The sequence below is a fragment of the Pyrenophora tritici-repentis genome, chromosome 5 (genome assembly GCF_003171515.1).
Source record: "Pyrenophora tritici-repentis strain M4 chromosome 5, whole genome shotgun sequence".
Lineage (NCBI taxonomy): Eukaryota > Fungi > Ascomycota > Dothideomycetes > Pleosporales > Pleosporaceae > Pyrenophora > Pyrenophora tritici-repentis.
In genome coordinates, this window is record NC_089394.1 from 247,899 (window position 1) to 271,464 (window position 23,566).

Consider the following 23,566-nt stretch of genomic DNA (forward strand, 5'->3'; position numbering starts at 1 on the left):
TTCCTGCTTGAAGACCGCTACACAAGATCTGTGTACCAAGGGATCCTACCGGATACAGGCGCTGCCAACGTATCCACAGTTGGCAAGGAGCAGTACCTTGCACTCACAAGGGAAGATCCTACAGTTAGGATGGATACGTCTACAGCAGGAAAGGCATCTATCAAATTCGGCAAGGGCGAGGCTACATCATCTATTGGCACTGCACAGGTCTCTACAGACATTGGGACGATCAACTTTGAGGTGCTTGACGCACCTACACCATTCTTATTGTGCCTTGCAGACATGGACAGGTTAAAGGTCTACTTTAACAACACCACAGATGAGCTAGTCCAGGGTGACGTACACATCCCGGTGATTCGCAAATGGGGACATCCTTGGTTCCATCTGAACAAAAGAGAGAGAGCAACTGTGTTCCTGACAGAGACAGAGTTGCGACGGCTCCATCGACGATTTGGACACCCAGCTGTCACGCGACTTGTTAAGCTCTTAAAGGATGCTGGCTATAACGACTTCGAAGAAAGAACCCTAGAAGAAGTCACTAAGTTCTGCCACCACTGCCAGCTCCACAGCTCCGCACCGCGCCGATTCAAATTCACTCTCAAGGATGATCACCACTTCAACTATGAGATCCTGGTGGATGTGATGTACCTGAGCAACAAACCTGTACTGCATGTGGTCGATTCCTCAACAGCGTTTCAAGGCGCGAGGTTCCTTAGCGCTATCTCAGCTAAAGAAACATGGCAAGCACTGCGGATACTATGGATCGACACGTATCAAGGACCACCAGACATTATCACGCATGACGCAGGCACTAACTTTGCAAGCACAGAGTTCCGCGCAGAAGCAAAGATCATGGGAGTCACATGCAAGCAAGTACCTACGGAGGCGCACTGGTCTATCGGCAAAACTGAGAGGTACCATGCACCTCTACGCCGCGCATGGGACATACTCTATGCAGAACTCACTGACACTATGTCCGACGACGCGATTCTCCAGATGGCTGTGAAGGCTGTCAACGATACTGCTGGCCCCGATGGACTAGTCCCGACGCTACTGGTCTTTGGAGCGTACCCACGAATGACTGCAGAGTCACCGCCATCCCCGTCAATGGTCAAGCGCAGCGAGGCTATTCAAAAGGCGACGAAAGCCCTACGCAAGATCACGGCAGAGCACCAAGTTGCAGACGCCTTGAACACCCGCAATGGACCAGCCACTGCAGACATGCTCGCGCTCCCACTCCAGAGCGAAGTCTTAGTATGGAGAGAGAGTGATGGCTGGAATGGCCCGTACAAGATCGCCAGTACAGATGGCCACAACGTCACTGTTGACATGGTCAATGGTCCAACGACATTCAGATCCACTGTCGTCAAGCCATACTACAGACCGGACCACCTTTGGAGCGACCCCGATGCGCCACACGCGCCGAATGAGCCGCATGAGCCGGTAGCAGTACCACCGGCAGTGCAACCACGCAGGAGAGGCCGCCCTCCAGGGTCAAAGAACAAGCGGAAGGCGCACGCGTACATCACCAAGAAGGAGCAGGACGATCTTGAGCTAGCTATCAAGCTACGTAACGATGGAGTGATCACAACCTCAGGCGCCCCCTTTGAAGCGTCTGATGACCAAGAGATCAGCGACCTCGTAGGTCGTGGAGTCTTTAAATTTGAGCAATACGACGAGAGGCTACACAGCAAGATCCGGATCTTCAAGTCACGCCTAGTACGTGAGGTCAAGGGAAAGACAACCAAGCCCTATGAGAAATCCCGCCTAGTTATCCAAGGCTACCAGGACCACGGCAAGGAGACTATTCTGACGCAATCTCCAACCATACAGCGATGTAGCCAGCGCCTGATTATGTCGCTGGCGCCCGAGATGGTACAACGCGGAATGAACATCGAGCTCCGTGACATTACGCAGGCGTATCCCCAGGCGCAGACAGCCCTGAAGAGGACGATACTCGCACATCTTCCTACTGAGCTAGTCCATCGATATCCAGAAGGCACGCTACTCCATGTGATCAAGCCGCTGTATGGAATCGCTGAGGCAGGAGTCCACTGGTGGACAACGTATCACGGACACCATTGCAAGGAACTGGACATGGCAACATCGACGTACGACCCATGCCTATTGATCACGAACAGAGACGACGCAGGCATCTTCGGCATCGTTGGCATGCAGACAGACGACACTCTCATGCTCGGGACACCAGCGTTCTCGTCACGTGAAGAGAAGAAGATCCAGAAGGCAGAGTTCAGGTCAAAGCCAAAAGCAAGGCTGACACCAGAAGTGCAGTTAGACTTCAATGGATGTACACTCACGATGGACGCCAGCAGAGTCTTGACCCTTAGGCAGAAAGGACAAGGAGGAAGGATCAGGCTTGTGGATATCAGGGCACCCGACCGCGCGCAACAGTACACCGAGCAGCGCGCCCGCGGAGCGTACATCGCATCAACATGCCAACCAGAGGCGTCATTTGACCTGTCCGTCGCTGCTCAAGCTCAGCAACCATCAGACGAGGACATCAAGGCACTCAACAAACGCCTGAAATGGCAGATGGAGAATCTCGATCGTGGCCTGCGCTACGTCACTGTCAATCTTATGGAGGCCAAGTTGATGGTCTTTGTGGATGGCTCCTTTGCCAACAACAAGGACCTCAGCTCACAGCTAGGCTTTGTCCTTATGCTCGTCAACGAGTCTATTGACGTCAACATCTTCACAATACAGGGCAACGTGATCCACTACAGCTCTACAAAATGCAAGCGCATCACACGGAGCGTACTGGCCTCAGAGATCTACGGCATGGTCAACGGCTTTGACATAGGCATTGCAGTTGCAACCACGCTGAGGATAGTTACAGAACGACTTAGACTACCTGCAATTCCCTTGGTTATCTGTACAGACTCGTACTCCTTGTACGAGTGCCTAGTAAAGCTTGGGACGACGAAGGAAAAGCGTCTCATGATCGACATCATGGCGCTGCGCCAATCATATGAGCGTCGCGAGATCACGGAGATCCGCTGGATCAATGGTGAAGACAATCCTGCAGACGCCTTCACCAAGGCATCGCCAAACCGCGCTCTTGAACGCTTTATTGACGGCAATAAGCTGACAGTCCGAGTAGAGGGATGGGTGCAGAGGCCGACAAGCTTTGATGGTTGATGCTACACACAGTTACCATCAACACATACTGTCACTACCGATACAAGCAGAGTTACTAGCTACCCAGAAAGAAAAGACTTCCAGTGTCGGATCGTGAGTATCGGTAGAGACGTCGGCTGCTGGACACTTCGGCCCGACTTCGGCCCACCTTGCGCAGAGCTTAGGTATACCTTCGTAGCAGCTGTGTCGGCATACACACGGTGTGTCGCCTAATAAGGCCCAATGTACCGCCTCGATCCTACTTCGGCCCAACTCGGACCCAACGCTATGTATACCTTCGTAGCCCCCACATTCGTAGAATCATCATACACCAGAATACCAATACACAAGATTACCTTAGCTACTGTTATTCACCGTACGATCGTACAAGGCCTTCCAACAAGCTGTGTTCGTAATAAATCAATCACCATCACCGAACAGAATGCATTCCTAGTTATCGTTATTTCCTTTCAGCACTAGTGCTATAGACCTTCCAACAATAATAATAATAATAATAATAATAATAATAATAATAATAATAATAATAATAATAATAATAATAATAATAATAATAATAATAATAATAATAATAATAATAATAATAATAATAATAATAATAATAATAATAATAATAATAATAATAATAATAATAATAATAATAATAATAATAATAATAATAATAATAATAATAATAATAATACATGTTCTGTCAGCTATTTAATTGTCGGAACATGCGCGTACAGCCAGCCCGGCGAGTTTTTCCGGGCCGGAAGCTTGGACCACTAGTTAGACCAAGCTTCCCGCTTAGCTCGCAACCGTACATATGGAGATCTCTCCATCCAGCTCTTGCTCACTACTAATCAAATACTATACACTTTGTTCGTTGCAACGACTGCTAGTATTCGACACCTTTGCCGTGTCAACAGCTTTCGTACTTCATTAATGTTGACACGGCAAAGGTGTCGAATACTAGCAGTCGTTGCAACGAACAAAGTGTATAGTATTTGATTAGTAGTGAGCAAGAGCTGGATGGAGAGATCTCCATATGTACGGTTGCGAGCTAAGCGGGAAGCTTGGTCTAACTAGTGGTCCAAGCTTCCGGCCCGGAAAAACTCGCCGGGCTGGCTGTACGCGCATGTTCCGACAAAAGCCACGGCAGGTAACTTGTTCGGGTGTATGTCTCATTGAGAGTAGATATGTCTAGTGATACTGGCGATATCAGATCCGCGTAGCCCGGAGACTACGTCGAAAACCGCACCGTAATTATCCTGTTTTCCGAAGAATGACAAAGTCCTAACGCACCAGCACTCCTCGAAAGGGAACCGGATTGTCAGATTTGAGAGAGAAAGGTTTTTCGGAACCTGGGCTTAACTGATTGAGAGTTTTCGGGCTCCCGCCTATCTACTGTTCACAGGCGGTAGAGCCTAGCCGATCACACTACTCAGACGAATGCACGAGTGCAAGAACGAGTTCGAGCAAGGGTGCAGGTACGGGTGCGGTCGACTGTGTTGGGTGTGTGATGGAGAACAGAAGTGAGAGGTTGTGCGACGAAAGTTTCTTTACTGTCAAAAGCACGCTAAGCTCAGAGAAGACCAGGCTCTAGGCTGCACTCACCACACTTGGTCACCGTGGAATCGCGCGAAAGCACGTGAAGCTTGCTCTGATTAGGTCCAATACGGAAGAGCAAACGGCGCACGCTGGGCGCGGCACAAAGTAGGCAGCCACGAGGAGGACACCAGCTATGTACAGACAACAGTTCACAGACACATACTCCCTATTAGCGAGTACCACAGTCCGCAACAATCAATTAAGTGGGTCCTAGAAGGTTCAGATTGGATTGATTGATTACCGCTTTAAGCCTAGTAGTTACCTATAGGAGTTTAAGCCCTACCTAGATAGGTAAGTGGGTCTAGGAGAGTGACCGGATTGAATTGATTGTTGCGGAGTCTAGCGAGTACAGAGCCACTTATCCGGAGGCCGTGGCATCAGGAAGGCAGCCACCCAAGAGGATACCAGCTGTGTACAGACAGACAACTACTCCTAGTCAGCGATACAGAGGCACACGTGAAGTCTCCATAGAGGTCGCCATCTACTGCCAACTGCCCCTCTGTATCCGCCAAACCAGGAACATGTATCTGCAAACAGTGGCTTACACACAGCTGGTATCCTCATCGAACACGTTAAGGAATCATACTCGATCATCGTCACGGCCTGACTTAGCTTGCGAAGAAGGAACAAGACAGCACATCAACCCACCGCGTTCGCAGAAGGAAAGGGAAAGCGCGATGACTCTGAAATCGCACATCCACCGCACGCCTATCGAGGTCTACAAGGAAGCAAAGGCACGTCAAAGGGGGATAAGTAGCAGATGTACGGATTTCTCCAGGCCGGGCACTGATTCACATCTCAGTGCCATGGATGCAAACAAAGATGACGTGCACAGAGGACGCGGTGACTTTAGAAGCGGGTATAGAAGAGGGGAGAGTAGGATTTGTATCTCAGCATTAAGACGGAACTTCTAACTACTACAATAATCATATCCAACATACCACACACCACACCACACCCCACCAGCAATAGGACAATAACCAGGAAATCGCACACCCCACCCCATCTACACACCAAACCTGAAACTCAACAACGATAAGCAAGAATAAGTGAGAAGGTATGTAAATATCATACTTTCTGGATGCGGAGCAAAGTTATGCTACACCTGCCCCCTCCCTCCATCCCTTGTCTAAACTACCCAATCCGCCTAATCGTATACGCCTCAATCTTGATGCTTACAGTTTACAAGCTTACAGTTTACAAGCTTACAGTTTACAAGCTTACAGCTTACACGTTTAACAAAAGGTGAATCTACACAACCCCCACCCCTCCCTCCCTCCCTCCTTCCTTCTCACCGCCTCTCCTCCCCTCCTGTCTCTACGAATCCGAATATGCATCTAAAACCCCACCGCAAGCATCAACCCATACCCCACGGTAATAATAACGACAAAAGTAATCAAACTAGCCGGAATACCTCGCGTCAAAAAGTGTTTAACCTGAAGGTAGCGTTGACCCGTTCGTGAGTCTTCCATCATTATCGCCGCTGTCATGTACGTTAGTATATCATCTTACACCCATTCAACTCCCCACCGCCACCCAGCCCAGCCAAACAGAAAGAAAGGAAAAAAAACTCACTCATATTAGGAAACCCACTAGTAGGCAACCCCATGGCCCCACTAGCCATAAGCACACTCCCCATAACCAGCAAATTCGGATGCGGCTCCCCCATCTGCAACCCCACCTGCCTCACTAGCGGCAGCACAATAAGCGCAGCAACGGTATGACTAATAAACGTGGCGACGACGAGAATCAACCCACAAAACACAACCAACACGCCGTACAAACTCATACCTTGGACGCCTGCGGTGATGCTCTCGGCAAGCGTGTGTAACAAACCAGACGAGTTTACTGATTTACCGAGCGAGAGCCCCCCCGCGGCGAGGATGATGATTGTCCAGAGGAAGTTGTTGAAATCTTCTTTTGTCAGGATGCCTGTGCCGAAGAAGGCGATGATGGGGATGATAGCCACAACGCCCATGTCACCAAACGTAGCTTCGAGTTGATGGCTCACGCACCACAGGGCGATTGTCGTCACCGTCACGATGCTGATAAACCACTGTGTGCCAGAGAACTTGTCTTTGAGCGGCCGGATGGGCACGATGGAGGTGCCGCGGCCGGGCTGGAAGGTGACGAGAAGTAGGACCCAGATTAGCAGGATGGAAATGATGCACACGGGGAGAGCGACGAAGAACCAGACTCCCCAGGAAGGTTCCGGGCCCATGTTTTGGAGCGCGATTAGGTTTTGCGGTGAGGCGATGGGGGAGGCGGCGCCGCCGATGTTTGAGCTGAGGGCTATGCCGAGGAGGAGGGCTTTGGTCATGTCCGAGTCTGCGGGGAGGTTGCGGAGGATGGGCTAGGGTTTATTAGAACTTCTTGCTCCTCATCTTTTTTTCTGAGGGAACATACCTGAATAATCGAATAACACAGCACAGGCGCCGCAACATTACTAATCCACATACTAGCAAACATGGCCACAAACATATTCACCAACAGCACAGTCCGCGGCTTTGTCCCCGCTTTACTCAGCACAAGCGTCGCCATCATCTTCGCGATGTTGTACTTTGACAAGGCTGCTGCAATGGTGAAGCCGCCGAGTAGCAGCATGATGACCGGTGTCCACATGGCGGAGAAGACATACGACGCTGCTGCTTTACTCTCCAGTCGACGGTGCGGTTCAACATCGCTCCTGACGACATTCAAGGTAACGGCTAGAAAAGGGACGAGCAGCGAAGTGACGAAGAGTGGGATAGCCTGGTCAGAAAAGTTAGCATAAACACCCCAGTTAGAAAGAGTGACGGTAAACCCACCTCAGTAGCCCACAACAAACTAACGAAAACAACCATAGCCAAACAATTCTGCTGCTCGGGCATCTCCATAATCGGCACCACGAGCAACACCACAAACACGGCAATACACGCCACCAAGATCCAAAACGTGCGACTGAGCAACCACTGCGGACACCGGTACCGGCCAATCGGCGTGTCCACCTCCTTCATATCGGACTCGACTTCGTCGCCTTGGCGCCGCACTTTGCCGCCCGTGGTATCGCGGCCCAGCAGCGTCTGCGTGATGCCAATGTTTGCGGCTTGCGCTTTTCGCTCTATACCAATCATCTCGCGCCAGACGGTGTTTCGCTCCCACACGACGTGTTCGCGGAGGTGTAGGCGTAATTCCCGTTTTGCCTCTACGATGTCGCCTTTTGTGCCAATCTGCGCGTATGCAGCTTCCATGCGCTCGAGGTTGCGGGTGAGTTCATCCATGGTCGATTGTTTAAACGGGTAAGCGGGGTAAACGTATTTATTCAGATACGTCTTTTTGAGCTTGCGGTCCATGATTTTGTCGTATTTCTTTAGCACTTTTTCGAACCCGGTTTTGTTGAGTTGGATAAAGGAGCGGAGTTCGCAGAGGAGCACGTAGACGGATACGGCGCGTTTCTTCAGGGAGACGCCCTCGTCGTAGAGGGCGGAAAAGGCCATGTCGTTGTAGTCTTCGAAGACGGTGCTGGCTTTGCGCCGCGATGAGGCGTGCGAGGCGGCCATGTCTTCTTCTGTGTGGCGGCGCCGCCGGTGTTGGCCATCGGGACTCTTCTTACGTAGTCGCGTTGTTTCGTCTAGGTCCTCGTCGGATTCTTCGTCGTCGTCGCCGTGGTCGGTGGAGCGTCCGCTGGCGCCGCTGAGGGCTCGCGGTCGGTTGAATCCTATGGCTTTGAATATGCTTCCGCTGCGCATCTTCCTCCCTGGTGGCGCATTCTCATTTTCTTCGTTGTAGTCCTCCTGGTGCTCCTCAAATAACTCCTCGTCTTTTAACAGCGCATCCATTTCCCCGTAGATTTCATTCTCCTTGAGGGCGTAAAAGGAAGTAACGCGTTCGAGCTCGGCGTCGAGCGTGTTGGTAAAGACCTTGTCAGGGTCGTCGGCGTCTCCATTCAGGAGTGGTGATGACTCCGCGTCTCCATTTGCCTTCTTCTGGTGGAGCTGGGTCTCGAGGCTGTATATTCTGTAGAAATCACATGTCAGCGGGTGTCTACACGGAAAATATATACATACTGCTTCTTAAGGTTGCTGTATGCTATGTAATGGTTACTCCAGTCCGGTACCGCATTGAACTGCAGACTATGTGAGAACTTCATCTCGTCGGCCTCGCGCAGCTGCTCGAGCTTCTCGCGCCGCTTCTGTTCTCTTTTTGTTTCTCGCGCTGGGGTTTGTCTATCTGTAGACTGTCTAATTTCCTGAAGCTCAACGGCTTGGTCGGGCGCAACGTCACGGAATGGAGTGAAGACGTCCAGGATGGGCGGCGGGTTTTGAGTGTCGACTCACTCAACGGCGACAGCACGCTATGACGGAGGAGCTAGGGCACGTATTCGTAGGGCGGTCAGGTGGCAGGTGGCGGCAGAATAGGCGAGGCGGCATAGATCCAGATCAAGTCTCAGCATGTGCGATTAGCGCGGGATGCGGGATGCTTCGTGGGCTGTGGGACCTCGTGCTTTTGCCCGGAGTAGTATGTGGATGCGCCCGAGTCTAAGACGTGGCCAAGCAGCCTTGCCTCGACCACCGCATGGTATATTCATTGGCCCTCCTTACATCCCCTTCACCACCACACTCAACCCACATCCCGACCCGTCGTCTTGTGCCCTCATCACGCGTCTGTATCCATCCCGCCTCCATCCCGCCTACTTGGTTGTGGCTTGGCGGAGCATTTCACCTCTCCGTCTCTGCAGACGCGATGGCCCGCCCTGGTCGCGGCTAGCTATCACCTGCGCCGCCATCCTTGCCAAAACACCTCGACCTGCATCACCGTCGCAGCCTGACCAATCGTCAATTAGAACATGAGAGCCTCATTGTTGATCAATCACATTACATATATATTGCATTTAGTCAAAGATTCGGGTAGAAGTTGGTTGAATTTTCATGTCCCACTATATACACATCTACGTCATACCAACAGATACGTCATTGTTTAAACTGCGAAATATTAGCAATTGCACTTTTAGCGACATCAAGTAAACTTACACCTCAGATCCCAGCCAATCTTGGGTCCCAGCTTGGGCAGCTCCTCAGCCACGCTCTGTACGTCCTTGTCTCCACGACCAGAGACACAAATAACAATATCCTGGTCTTTGTCCATTGTCTTGGCCAGCTCAATGGCACCAAAGACGGCGTGCGAAGTCTCAAGCGCGGGAATAATACCCTCAAGTTGAGACATGAGACGGAAGCCAATAAAAGCCTCGGCATCAGTGCACGCAATAAATTTGGCGCGGTCGCTGTCCTTCCAGCTGGACAGCTCAGGTCCAACACCGGGGTAGTCGAGCCCTGCAGAAACAGAGTGAGTCTCGTTAATCTGTCCGTGCTTGTTCTGGAGGACATAGGTGCGTACACCGTGGAGCACACCCTTGGTTCCCGCGGAGAGTGTTGCACTGTGGCGGTCCGTGTCAATGCCGTCTCCGCCCGCTTCAATGCCGAGAAGCTTAACAGACGGGTCCTTGGAGAAGGGATAGAACATGCCCACGGCATTGCTGCCACCACCAACGCAAGCAACCACTGCGTCGGGAAGCTTGCCACGCTTCTCTTGCATCTGCTGCTTGGTCTCGTTTCCAATGATGGACTGGAAGGTGCGGACAATGGTTGGGAAGGGGTGGGGGCCGATGGCTGATCCAATAATGTAATGAGTCGTGTCGAGGTGGACGACCCAAGAGCGCATGGCTTCGTTGACTGCATCACGCAGCGTCTTGGCTCCAGCCTCGACAGCCACCACCTGCGCACCAAGCAACTTGATGCGGAAGACATTCAGAGCCTGACGCCTGACATCCTCAGCGCCCATGTAAATGGTGCACTTCATGTTGAACTTGGCGCAAACGGTAGCCGTCGCGACACCGTGCTGGCCAGCTCCGGTTTCGGCGATAATTTCAGTCTTCCCAAGTCTTCGAGCCACAAGCACCTGTCCAAGCGCATTGTTGATCTTGTGACTTCCAGTGTGATTGAGGTCCTCTCGCTTCAACCAGATGTTGGCACCTCCAGCATGCTCGGTAAGACGCTCGGCAAGATGCAAATGCCCTGGTCGTCCCATCCAGTCGTAGTAGGAACGGTACTCTTCCCAGAACTTGGGGTCTTCAATCGCTGCATTGAAGCCTTCCTCGAGCTCCGAAAGACAGTCCATTAGCGATTCAGGCACATATTGTCCTCCGAATTCGCCGAATCGGGCTGGGAACTTGTGCTTTTCGTCAAACCCGTTTTGCTCGTGTGTGTTGGAGTCATCCGTGTTCAACATCTCCAATTGATCAGCCAGACCAGGGCCGTCAGGTGTGTCGGCATCCGTAATGACCTTGTCGACGTGCACGCCAGTTGGCTCCTTGGCCTCGTTCAAAGCCTCAACAATGCCGACCTCGCGAGTCGTCTCCCGGGTGCTCTTTCCGCAAATTTCGTCGCAGTACTTTTCAACCGCCTTTGCGCCCTCACCAGGTGCAGCCTTGATGAGAGTGTTGATAATCTGGCTGCCAATAACGACACCCTCGGCAATCTTTCCTACGCTGACAAAGTGATCGCGTGTGCTGACACCGAAACCAACAGCGGCGGGGACATTGCCAGAGTATTTGTGAACGCGGTCGAGCAGCTGGGGAAGGGCGGCGTTCATGGTTCCTGTAGCGCCGGTGACGCCCATGCGGGATACGACGTAGATGAACGAGTCGGCAATCTTGCAAAGAACGCGCATGCGGTGCTCAGAAGTGGCGGGCGCAATCAATGGGACGTAGGAGAGTCTGAGGTTGTTAATACCGTGCCATCTGTGAATAATGACCCGACTCACCCGTAGCTGCGGCAGAAGTTCCTGAAGCGCAGAGCCTCCTCCGGGGGCAGGTCAACCATAATGAAGCCATTGGCACCTGCCTCCTTCGCATCCTGCAACATCTTCTCCTCGCCATAGCTCAGCAGAGGGTTGTAGTATCCCATAAGCAAGACAGGCGCCTTGAGGCCGCGCTTCCTCGCATCGCGGATCATTTGGAGGACATCGACAATGGTGACGCCGTTCTTGAGCGCTTGCTATACACACATGGGGTCAGATTCGCTTACAGGCAAAATGTGGCGAATGAGTCAACCTACAGTATTCGCAGTCTGGATGACTGGGCCGTCGGCAATGGGATCGGTAAAGGGCATTCCGAGTTCAATAATGTCTATTCATGTTAGCTGTTTGTTGTCAAGCGTCAATTACATCCTGTGCGTACCTGCGCCGCCCGCCTCCATGGCCATCATAATGTCGGGCGTCTCCTCTTTGGTAGGAAAACCCGCTGTCACATATGTGACAAGAGCAGACTATCCATCGCATTAGCTATAATTCTATCCGAAGACGATGCGACGACCTACCCTGCCCTCCTTCTTGCATTGCGCAAACGTCTTCTTAATCCCGTCCATGATGCTGAATAGACGACTTTTCGTTTCGAGTGTATGAAGAAAGAAAGAAGTTAGGGAACCCGTGTCCTTTTTGATTGCAAGACCCCAGTGAGTCACACGTTATTCCGGCCGTATAGTTGCGGAGAAATCGGGAGTTGCTATGAGTCTTGTGTTCACAATTTAGTGAGGCCGATCGGCGAGGGGTACGAAAGTAAGCCTGCACGGTTTGGGTAAGGGCGCCGAACATCATTCCTTCTAGAAGACCGGACAAAGCATCTTTTTTGATGTCGACGTCATCATTTGTGTGAGTCAGTAGCGGTGTTGTTTCTTCAACGAGTAGTACGGAGGGTTGTGTCATTGAACGGGTTGTTATATTACAGAGACGCGTACATAAGCCCATTTCAGTCAAAGACATCATGTTGCAGTACAATGCAGTCAATCAAAGTGTAACCGCGCGAGGCAGTCATCAGAGTATATTGTGTTCTGTTGTTGTTGTGCTGTCATGGCCACCTTATATATAGCCATAATCAGGGTCTATTTACATGACGTATCTCTGATGCTGGTGAGGGGAGAAGGTGCTCATGGAGGGGAGGGAGGAGCACCAGGACAACGCACGTGACATGCGCAATACCCTTGCCTCACAAACCGCAACACATCATGATGTGCCGCTTAATATGCGACCCGTTTTAGAGAAGACCTGTTCAGCTACGCGGCATTTCTCCAGAGGATATGGACTTGCTTACTACAAGGCACCTGAAAGTTGAATTGATGACATCCCATGTATTGTAGCTATTCTACGAATGTCCAACTCGGGGTCTAATTATCCTACAACACTCCTCCTTCCACTCTCATTCAAGCCGGCGAGAAATTATAATGCTCGCCAGGCGGCGAATGTATGCCGCAAGTCGGCACCAATTTTCCGAACCGGCTGAAATATACAGTCGATTGATATAACGCTTCGACCATCTCAGGAGCTCTGAGACGCAATGCTGATAGGCAAGGCGGGCAGAGTTCCTCTTCGCAAGCCAACGTGGGACATTGGATCTGGGTACTGTAGAGGATGTTGCCAGCGTCGCGGTTTATCCTCGCATCGATCAACTTGTCCATCCACGCGGGCACCTTCTTATCAAAGTAATGGTATCGAGGGTGGCGTGAGACACAAGCATATTGTCCGGGCATGGTGAATGTATGTTGGCGTTCGATGATTGCGAGAATGTGGTCGTTTGTTTCGCTCTTGAAACCGTGTATCAATCGGAGAAGGCGAGGATGTGCTATTGAACAGGCTAGACACGGGTCCCCGTTTTGCGAGTGTTGGCGCAAGCGCGCAATGCATCGGTCTGGGTCGGCAAATTCAGGACAGCAGGAGCTGAGCGAATCGATCTCATGCTTCGGGGTCGACGGGGTTGACGGGGTTTTCTTGATGGCGTCGTTGAAGTTGGTGTCGATCTCTTTGAGCATCTTTTTGTCTAAATGTTCTCTGGGTTCCATGTTGGGCGAGACTGTTGTAGCGGGGTGTGGTAAAGCTATTGTCGCGAGTTGTGATAAGACTGTTGCGGCGAGTAGTGATAAGACTTTATCTCGAGGTGTGGTAAAGCTGTTGTCTTGAGTTGTGATAAAGCTGTTATGGAGACGATGAGATTGAACTGAGAGAATTGTTTGTTTTGAGGAGGATCGCTAGCAGCAAGTGCCCAGTAATAGAGGCAACTGCATTCGTACTGTGGAAGGACCGTACGTCAACTTGGCAGCTTACAAGTCGTCGTGGGCAAGTGCGGCTAGCTAGTGGTGAGGCTTCGCACTTGCACGTTGCTCGTAGAGTCTGCTTGTATGGCATCCGAGAGGGTCGCGACTGTGGCTTCCATAGTCGGATTGAGTGTTGGCAATTCAAGTGACTCGTTCGGGTACGTCTCAACTGTGTCCATGCGACCTTTTTCTCCATTACATGCTTCGTAGGTGTACTAATAACCACATATCGATGTGTTACCGATCATCATATTCTCCCAATTACACAAGATCTTGAAACATCCCTCATTCCCAGCCAGATACTCTCAATAAAGCATCAGATATAAGCTGACTCACAATGCCTTCGATGTCGATCCGGCTAAGGCGATATGTCGACGTCGACGTCTCTCAGGACCAGCCTGTTGAAGTTACGACAAATCTGTTGACGATGGAGAAACCCTGGACCAACACGATAGTGTCTTGTCGTACTCTTCGTATTACCAACAAGTCGGGGCCATGTTTCGTTGTCGGCAGGTTAGTTATCGCCGGCTAACCGCCGTTAGGTATAGGTCTAGAGTCCGTAGCCTGCACGCAATGTGCCCCATTCCGTATCGAAGTACCTCCCGAAGCCACGTATCTCGCACATTCGATTAAAACACTTCTGACAAAGTTGTTGTTTGAACCTTGCCCTTTCACACCGCCCGTCTTTTCTCGGATCCTTCTCCCAGCTGGGGTCAGGCTTCCCTCGCGCATCCAATGGGCCCAACTTCCAATTCGTATCGACCGGTCTTCTCAATCGTGGGTCTTCGAATGCGCACGGGAAACCGAGTCGGTCACCGTCAAACTGCTCAAGCCATGGGCATTCCTGATCCTGTGCTTTGCTAAAACATCGCGCGCAGAGCTGGCCACGATATCGCACTGTTCCACATGCCCGCGAATCTCTTGGATTAAAGACGATGCGCCAGGATTGAGAACGGTACTCCGGATCTTTGCAGGCGCATAAAAACGACCAACCTTTCCTGACACGCTCAGTGTGCTCTCGTTCGAGTTGCCGCATGTACTCGTGGATGAGACGCTTCAGCGACCGATTATCGGATAGCTTGTCGGCTTGTTTGAAAAGCGCATCAATGCTCAGATTCCTGCACCACGAACAGATCTCTGGGCCGTGTTCTTGTCCCTCGGGACGTGAGTCACAAGCAGGACCAAAGGCGCAGTGAGGCTTTGGAGGGGGTGCCAGCATGGCAATTAAGTCGTGCATGAGGAGAGCTTCTCATGTTAGCAGAATTGTTTACTTGGGAGCAGTCACTTACAGGGTCGGTCCAGGTTTATTCGGATTCAGCGTCAACCCAGTAGCACGTTGTAACCCTCCACGTCATCATCCGACCCTTCACTACTCTCCTCCGAACCTTCCAACCTAGTCACTACCCGGTCTGCTTCGTCATGGCAAAGCCCAGCCGGCGTAAAGTGCTGCACGACTGAAATCTTCCTCAGGCGTTTCCTCCAACACTTTGAGCAAGCGGTACCCTTCCTGCGGACAGAAGGGCAATCCAGTCGGGTACCACGAAGGTTCAAATCAAGTAGCCTCCACCGACAAAGCTGGTAGTCTGGATCTTCGAAGGCGCAGAGGTAACGGCCGCGGGCTTCGATGTTTCTCTTCAACACGTGCTTTCGTGCAGTCTCTTCGTTGATAAGTAGTAGAGCAGCAGGGTTGGAATTTGCCCAGATACGAAGTTGTTGTGGGTCGTGTCGTTGCAAACAGTCGGAGCAGACTCTATGGGGAACGTAGACCTTCTTGCCGATGCCGAGACAGTGAGTTCCAGAAACACACTCGACGATCGGTGGAGGCTTAAACGGCGACTCGGACGCTGAAGACATGGAATGGTGGCCGAGAGCACAGTGTGGACTCCCACGAGTTAGGTTAGGGTTAGCTTAACGTCCTTGCATCTCGGCTTATGTGACGTGCTATTTCCGGTACGGGATGCTATGACGTCGAAGTGTATTTTCTGGTGGGCTGTGAGACATGATGGGAAGACGCGTGGAAGACGTGTGGCAAGAAGACTGGTGTGTGGTTTTGGTACAACGAAAAAAGTATGGGGACGAAAACGGCTTCGCCGTGTCCGGGACAAGACGCAGCCAATGCCATGGATAGCAGGCTTGGAGACCAGGGAAGCTATGATCACTTCCATGGAAGCTTTTTGTGGCGTAGAATGTCTCCGACATGTTGGTTCATGACTTGGTTAAGCGGTGAAGACACCTGATCAGCTCGCTTGGCGAACATCACCCACGAGGCCGCGCTTATTGGGTACCATCGTGACGAAATGCTCATGTATCAGATGTTATTGTGGACTGCGCTATGACCAGTTATAGGCGTTAGGCCCGAGAGAATGGTGACCATAGCGCCGGTTGTCTCCCAGATTTATGTCGGATCGCGGAGTCGCAAATCACTCGTCGGAAACGAAATGACAGCCGTCTAATTCGTCAGCGCTCGAGTGGAAGCGGTGGCGTTGTGAGAACTCTCCCTGTCTGCTGGACATGAAACTCGTCACGAATCGATGATGCACTGATAAAGTTTCGCTTCCAGCATTCCAAACGTTGTTGGAGATCATCGTGCACGGCCTAGAGGCCCGTGCTGATGAGGCCCGATACCCTGACTCGTTCCGGCTCATCCGCCTAAACAATGCCACAAGCTGTCTTCTTTGACTCTTGCCAACGTTGTGCGACCGCATCCATATTGTTCATTCGACCGGCTGACATGACTCGAGCGGACAGAGAGGGTCTTTGTGGCGCCATGGGACGATCATCCACGTCCAAAAAATGACATGTCTTTGCCGGTAACTCCGACATGCGCATAGATCCGCCCCACGATATGTTAAGTCTCTTTGATACAAGGTCTCAAATGCCGTCTTCACAAGCCTCTCGGCCGCTGTGGCGTGGGATAACGTATAATAACGTTCGAACTTGTTTATGCCTGATTCTGCCGATGAATTATGAGGCTGTCATGGAACAGACTCAGTCGCCTCAACGTGGGGTCGCATCTATGTAAAAAGATTCATTTTAACGCCACTATGCACCGTACCACTCGACGCTGAGTGCGAACAGAATGACTCCAATAATTCGATTTGTGCATTAGGCACTGTTCGTATCCGCTACTGTACATGCTCAGCTTCCATTGGACTCGGTGACCTTTTCCAAAATCACTTTCCGCAACCCTGTACTGGGGAGGGCCTGTAAATAGTCCAAACTATAGCAAAGGACACATCACCTGAGCGACTCTTTGTTGCAAGGGGTCGCCGTGGATAAGCGCTTCGCACATGACCAAAGCTGTCTATGTGTTGCATGTACCTGTCGGATGCATGCACACGTGTTGCAGAGAGCTATCATAGATGGAATCCGCTCCAGGACTAGGTGCTGGTAAAAAACCGATGTCCCGTAGCTACGGAGAAGGCCGCCCGCGGGGTTATCTGTCGGCGGCGATGTCGATCGCACAAGGAGGTTCAGTTGGGGTAGGTATATGTGACCTGTAGAACTCATTCCGGACAGGGGTGAAGAAGATTGTGGCAAACATCTCGCACATCAATACTCGGTACCATGTGGGAGCTCCCGGGCCTCCACAGGTTACAGATGTCGTACACTCGGCATCGATATGCTGCTGTCCGGCTTGTGCGTAGAGATTAGCCTTGCTGTGTCGCGGTAAGTCTAGATTTGGCGAGCCTCATGTCGCAGTAACTACAGGTAGGCCCTGTGACCTGGCATGGCCACCTCAGGAATGGGCATTGCGCAGTGGGCACTGCAGTGGTGGCGGTGGACCGGATAGATTCAACGCTGTGATTAGTTATTCAAAAAAAGACTTAGCCGAGCACAGGCCATCGCCCATCCCTGGCTAAACCTTTCTAGCGTGCCGCACTCGCACTACGTTCAAGCCACAAGCGGACATTTCACGTTGGGCGCTCTAGGACACACTGCCTTCATTTTGCTAGATTGACGCCAGTCCGAGCGAGCCTCGTGGCTTCAGCTTGCTTTTTGCGACCCTGTTTCCAAGGATACCAACCTAGGAAAAAAGCCACGGTCGTCAAACCCCCCAAACCGCCTGCAACTGATCCCCAAAGTACAGCATGGAAGGCGAAGTTACGGTGAAGGATGCAGGAAAAGCACAGGTAGTCACAGATCCGGAAAGCGACAAGGCCGATACTGGAGAGCCGCAGCGGACAATTGCCCTCGACGACGGTTACGGAGATGCCCTTTTGTTGCTAGGAACGGGTACAGGTACCCAGCCAGTCCCGGTATCGAAGACGGTCATGATTCTTGCTAGCCCGGTCTGGAAAACGACACTGGAAGGAAAACAAGGCTACCGAGATTCCATTCCCACATGATGACGTAGGCGCGATGCTTACTGTCCTTCGCATTGCTCATTTACGCTTTTATGAATTGCTAAAGAAGAACGATCTGACTATAGATGCTCTTCTTGCACTTGCAGTCGTGTGTGATAAGTACGACGTCGTGCCAATTGCACGACCATTTACAAAGCTCGCTCAGTGTCACGGTCCTGATACTATTTCCGCAGGCAGATGTGACCCAGCCTAGTTCTTTGTAGCCTAGACATTTGAATACAGAGAAAGCTTCATAGAGCTTGCTGCGTTCATAGTCAAAAGGACTGGTCTAGACGAGAATGGAAACCTGGCCACAGATTATGACCCAGGGTTTCCCAGTGATATGCCTCCAGGGCTAACTGGTAAGCACTATCGTCGACTTGTCTCACCGAAAGCTAATATCTCCCAGAAATTATGGCAGATTTCGAAGAACGATACTTTCCTTTGTACTCAACATAATCTACGAGGTCCTTGATAGAATATGAAGGGAAGTTAAAGGGTCGCGCGACACCAAGTGTGGCGCTATGGTCTTGGGGTCATACATTAGCTTCCCTCTAGCAAAAGACCTCTACCCGGTGCGTCGTGCTGCAGCAGAAACCTCGCTCAGCATTCAGGAACTTTATAAATTAGCCAAGGAGATGGAGATCTCCATAAGCGGACCTACCTCCAAACACAGCAACAGTGTCTACGTGCATCGTTGTTGTTTCAAGGAGTATGATTTCCTGTTGCGATTGAAGAAGGTTTAATAAATGAATTCCCGGCAGTACTGGATTCGCACATGCGACACATGAGCGATCAAGCAAAGAATTAAGTTCATGTCAATGGCTGATTAGAAATGCATTCAGCAAGGTGTCTATTGAAGGTAAATATATACGGTCGTTCAGCGCCCAAGTCACGTGTCGGGTCGGCGTGTCTCCGCACCCTCACCACTCGATATGTTTGTTTCTTTTACGTCATGCGCAATTACCTTTGATCTGTTCTACATCTATTTTACTTTACGATCGTTTGCATGAAATGAGATTTCGCGAAACGTGGCCTTTGGAGACTTTTATTTGGTCCAGCGAGGCTGTTCGCGTTCTAATGCATCGTAACATCATTCCACTGGAGCACGACTGGACCACTGGCAAAAACCCCCCTGTGTTCCCAATAAAGCCTGCCAAACTTCAATCCATCCACTTCTAGGCTTTGCCAAGATATGATCTTATCTAGTTCAGGCGAAGGTAACGAACGACCCGGGTAACTGATGGCGCCATTCTCGTTCTTTTCAGAGTCTAAATGAGGGGGAAGTGGAGCGCAAAAATCACGTAAGCACATAGCGAGTCATCTGGGTGGGGTCTATAGGGCATAGTATGCCAAGAAGAAGACCGTGTCAGTACCAAGTGCGTATACCTGGGCCCATGATGCCTGATGAGCTACAAACCCCCAGTCTGTACACCATGTCCTACAGCCGAATCTGCTGTATCACTGCAGATATCGGTAATGTCTACTACGAGCCTGAAAGTCTCTACATCTCGATTTGGTGAGGGCGTCAACATGACTTGTAAACTGGTCTGTGGAAACTAGACTATCAAATCCGACGCATTATAACCAAGGTATCTTTACTATTACAATGACTACTTACTCGCTTTGTGAAACAAACCCTGGTGCCAAGTCTTGTTCTGGCCTTTTCCACCTACCCTCTGGTACATACGTAAGTCTGGACTCAGGTCAAGCTTACTCGATCAATATCGAAAGCTTCGTAATTCACTTCTGACGCGTACGCTTCGAGTACTTGGACAGCGGAGTGACACGTCGCTCAATCTTGGTTGAACTGGGATCATCCTCCGTTTGGGTTTTTTTTTGGAGAAAATGCCTCATGTCGTGCAAGTCATGTACGCGACTAGCAGGTGGAGCTGGAACAGAGTGCCAAACATACTGTTCCTTCAGGTTGTCTTGTAAGTACTAGATTGTGTTGTAGATAAAGTTTGCTTATGGTTTACTAACACTACTTCTAGTTCTTTACGATACGCCGCGAAATATGGTCAGGCATCTTCGCTTATACTAGTCACGCGCGTGGAAGAAAAACACCTGTTCCCCTACAGAACCCCAGACTCCTCACAGGCGCAGGGGCTCATGGTTAGGGTAGGGCCGGCAATACTTTCGGAATACCAACCGAGCCGGAGCAGCATGGGCGTTTGCTCAAACCTGGTTTTAACAATTTCCCCACTCTGCGTCCCACATACGACTCGCTACCACGTTGCGGCCCCACTATGATGTTACCAGGAAGAACGGAACCAGGGTATAAAAGGACGCTCGAATGAAGAGGATTTTCTTTTGTGTCTCAACGCCCTTTTTTGTCTTAGGGTGCAGTGAAAGCTACACGTAGTGTCTATACTATATACCTTCAACGAGCTTTCCGTCACAATGATTCTGACACGGAAGCCATAAACCAAATAACTCCCAATCCCACAGTCAACTCATCGACATATTCCAAAGCTGCCACAATGCAGCTACTAAGTAGACTCAAGCAAAGAACCCCGGAATCAACGCTGCAGTCTAGAAGCTGCCGAGACCTCTCGCCGTGCATACAGTAACTATCGGCCCGTAATCAATATGCCGGTCAAGATTACCATGACATGCAACTTTCACACCTCCTCCCCTTCCCACCGCCTTTTCTTGCAAGTCATCAGAGCCGAGAGTGTGGGTACATTGTTGAGTTCGGTGTCATACGTGATTGGACCACCCAGGCCTTTGGAGCATATGTACCGTAACACTGGCGACTGGTTCTACAAATCGGCTCGCTCGAATCCTTCCGACTTTTTCGGAAAACCGCACTAATATCTCCGTCGTCGTCTCCGTCATGCTGTGCTTTGCTTTTCCGGTAGTCCGTGATGTGGGGCCTGTTTTCGGGGCTAACTATGGAAGGGATGAGCGAGGATGAGATGACGATTAAGAGTCTGTCGTCTTTACTAGCGCATGTATAAGATAGTTGGAACATGTTATGAGACCCCTTCAAGCCCCTAAGGAATATATACTTACCGTCATGCTAGGCGAAGCTGTACTAGGTATCCTTGTAGTCTTCAACACTAACACTGTCTAAGTGCGGTGAGCTAGAATAAGCAGCGCTGTATGCAGCTTTACGGTTGTCCCATCTGATTCTCCATTTTCCTTACTCGGGTTTGTTTGACATACCCTTTGCTTTGTTGTGGCTTCTAGAAGGCCTAGATGAGTGTGCGATTGTAAAGTTACCACACCATCACAGTCGTCTATCTTCATCTAGGCTCGCGGGCTCTGCGTGTCTCACGACCTGTATCAACTGCCCATCCACTCTCCACATCACCATATCCTCTCAAGACCCTCCTTCCTACCTCCTCTTCCTCAACGACGCCGTCTCCTCCACAGTCCCAAAGCCGCGCTTCACCCCCTCTCCCTCTCCGAGCAATTCCCCATACCGAACTTCCAAACTCTTCAACTCATCTGATATGTCTTCTACCGTTGTGGCGCCTTCTTCCAGTACCCGCCTGTTCATCTCTGTATTTCCTCTTGTTGCAAGCATGATTTGAAGGAATCCGCCGTCTGCGGCGGGTACGCCGTTTTGTAGAAGAGACCATGTTGCCATGGCGGCAAAGACTATAGCGGCGGCGAAACAGAGGGTGTATGGGACGATAAGGTTGAGTGGGTCGGAGAAGCGGTATAAGCGACGATAACGTACTAGTGTGACGGGAATATTGTCCCACCAAGTACCTAGTGAGATGGCAGAGATCGTAACGTTGGCGAGGATTTGGTTAAGCATTACCTCAGTAAGGTCCAGGTCAGCTCGAGGGTCATATGTTTTTTTCTGAGCATCGAAGCGAGAAGTGTCAAAAGCTGTACCTCGCAGCTTATCTGATTGTAGATTAGTCTCTCTGGTCCTATTGAAGGCATTTATATAGGACTCACTGCTATTGGCTGGGCTAGGACTATTGTATAGCGACTCCCCACAGTCCCAAAATGTAGAGTTATCGGTTGACTTGATGGACTGTGCACATTCATCTGCGAGACCGATATGGTGATACCTCGAAGCACTATCTCCGAGCTTTGTTCCCAGTGCGTCCAATAGGGCCCACTCATTTGCCAACGTGAAAAACTCAGGTCCTGTCATATTTGACTCAAGCCATTGCTTGTACAAGTCCTGCAGTAAAACCATGTCACGATCATAGGCTATCTGATTTTGTGTTAGGGAAAGCCGTATAATTTCTTAGGTCACATACATTAAGCTTGTGTCGCAGTAGCTGAGGGCTGTTTGATGAATACGCAACCCGTTGGATACCGCTAGGAAATGACATGTTGACCGTGAAAGACACCGATGTCGATTCGCAGACTTGTTTCACGGTTTGGGCAAGAGCTTTCCACACTGTCTTCCCGCTGCTGCTTCTTTGTGCTGTAAAATTGGAAAGTTTCTTTGTTTCCACGCTATACACCAGAGAAGAAGTGTCCCATGCCGCGTCAAAGATGTTCGCCGTGATATTGTAAACATCAGGGGCATACTGAAGTTCTTCTGATTGTAATACTTGGGATGTATTGTACGTCTGGGTGTTACAGCGGAACTGTGGCGCTGTGAATCTCAACTGATATGTCGAATTCTCCCCAGTTTGTGATGGTAGGGTGAAGATTTGACCATTCACAAGCACAGCCTGTGCAATGTTGCTCAAGGTGCTCTTGGGTTGGCTGCCACACTTAGTACTGCTGTATCATCTATAACATGGTAACCCCACGTACAGATATGCCGCCAACCCTACTCGTTCTTCGAGGACAAAGGTACTCAACACGGCTAGTCCAGGGATCGAAGAGTATTCTTCTACAGACACGTTGCCACGGTTTACTGTGTTCATTACTGACATGTTACGAGCTTCAATGAACTTGTGAGGCTCGAGTGTAACACTGAGCGCACCTGGGGGGTATATCATTGCGATTTTGAGACACCAAATCAGAACAGCGATGAGGACCAATAGGGGGGCTTTCCAAATACCTCTTGGGTCGGTGAATGCAACTATGTCGCTTCGAATGACGAACAGTCGCTCTACTGCGGAAAGCGGCATCGTGTTTCGCCGAAGAAGGTACCACAGGTGTTGTGCAAAGCAGATTCCCATAGTAGCCGTCACGGAAGCTTTGAAAATGGTCGTAAGCAGTATAGAGACTGCAGACACTTGGGGCTGTGTGAGGTACGCGGCATCGACCGGTTTCCCGTTTAGATCGTGTGCGAGTAAATAATGTCCCAATGCAGAGAACAAAGCTTGTGAGTTTTAGTCATGCTGAATTCGTACTGGAAAGATACTGACCTAGGAACAGAAAACCGGCCGTTAGTGCCACAGTTTTCCAAAGCTTTGGATGTCGAGT

At 50.6% G+C, this 23,566-nt stretch overlaps 7 protein-coding genes across 7 annotated transcripts; 2 read left to right on the plus strand and 5 right to left on the minus strand.

Moving 5' to 3' along the window:
- Nucleotides 1-129: 129 nt before the first annotated feature.
- On the plus strand, nt 130-3,159 carry PtrM4_100630 (uncharacterized protein; the record flags this gene model as incomplete). Its single annotated transcript, XM_066107406.1, has 1 exon — nt 130-3,159. One exon carries the CDS (start codon nt 130-132, stop codon nt 3,157-3,159), a length of 3,030 nt encoding a protein of 1,009 aa, XP_065961855.1.
- A 2,924-nt stretch (nt 3,160-6,083) lies between these two features.
- PtrM4_100640 (CitT, Di- and tricarboxylate transporter) lies at nt 6,084-8,285 on the minus strand (the record flags this gene model as incomplete). Its single annotated transcript, XM_066107407.1, has 4 exons — nt 6,084-6,229; nt 6,538-7,099; nt 7,153-7,497; nt 7,554-8,285. 4 exons carry the CDS (start codon nt 8,283-8,285, stop codon nt 6,084-6,086), a joined length of 1,785 nt encoding a protein of 594 aa, XP_065961856.1.
- A 1,417-nt stretch (nt 8,286-9,702) lies between these two features.
- On the minus strand, nt 9,703-12,146 carry PtrM4_100650 (TrpB, Tryptophan synthase beta chain; the record flags this gene model as incomplete). Its single annotated transcript, XM_066107408.1, has 6 exons — nt 9,703-9,707; nt 9,756-11,497; nt 11,545-11,777; nt 11,838-11,908; nt 11,960-12,047; nt 12,099-12,146. 6 exons carry the CDS (start codon nt 12,144-12,146, stop codon nt 9,703-9,705), a joined length of 2,187 nt encoding a protein of 728 aa, XP_065961857.1.
- An 831-nt stretch (nt 12,147-12,977) lies between these two features.
- Nucleotides 12,978-13,613, minus strand: PtrM4_100660 (uncharacterized protein; the record flags this gene model as incomplete). Its single annotated transcript, XM_066107409.1, has 1 exon — nt 12,978-13,613. One exon carries the CDS (start codon nt 13,611-13,613, stop codon nt 12,978-12,980), a length of 636 nt encoding a protein of 211 aa, XP_065961858.1.
- An 802-nt stretch (nt 13,614-14,415) lies between these two features.
- On the minus strand, nt 14,416-15,719 carry PtrM4_100670 (uncharacterized protein; the record flags this gene model as incomplete). Its single annotated transcript, XM_066107410.1, has 2 exons — nt 14,416-15,110; nt 15,368-15,719. 2 exons carry the CDS (start codon nt 15,717-15,719, stop codon nt 14,416-14,418), a joined length of 1,047 nt encoding a protein of 348 aa, XP_065961859.1.
- A 2,237-nt stretch (nt 15,720-17,956) lies between these two features.
- Nucleotides 17,957-18,214, plus strand: PtrM4_100680 (uncharacterized protein; the record flags this gene model as incomplete). Its single annotated transcript, XM_001936507.2, has 1 exon — nt 17,957-18,214. One exon carries the CDS (start codon nt 17,957-17,959, stop codon nt 18,212-18,214), a length of 258 nt encoding a protein of 85 aa, XP_001936542.2.
- A 3,340-nt stretch (nt 18,215-21,554) lies between these two features.
- On the minus strand, nt 21,555-23,268 carry PtrM4_100690 (uncharacterized protein; the record flags this gene model as incomplete). Its single annotated transcript, XM_001936505.1, has 4 exons — nt 21,555-22,075; nt 22,130-22,394; nt 22,441-22,897; nt 22,949-23,268. The coding sequence occupies 4 exons, from the start codon at nt 23,266-23,268 to the stop codon at nt 21,555-21,557; spliced, it is 1,563 nt and encodes a 520-aa protein (XP_001936540.1).
- Nucleotides 23,269-23,566: the final 298 nt, after the last annotated feature.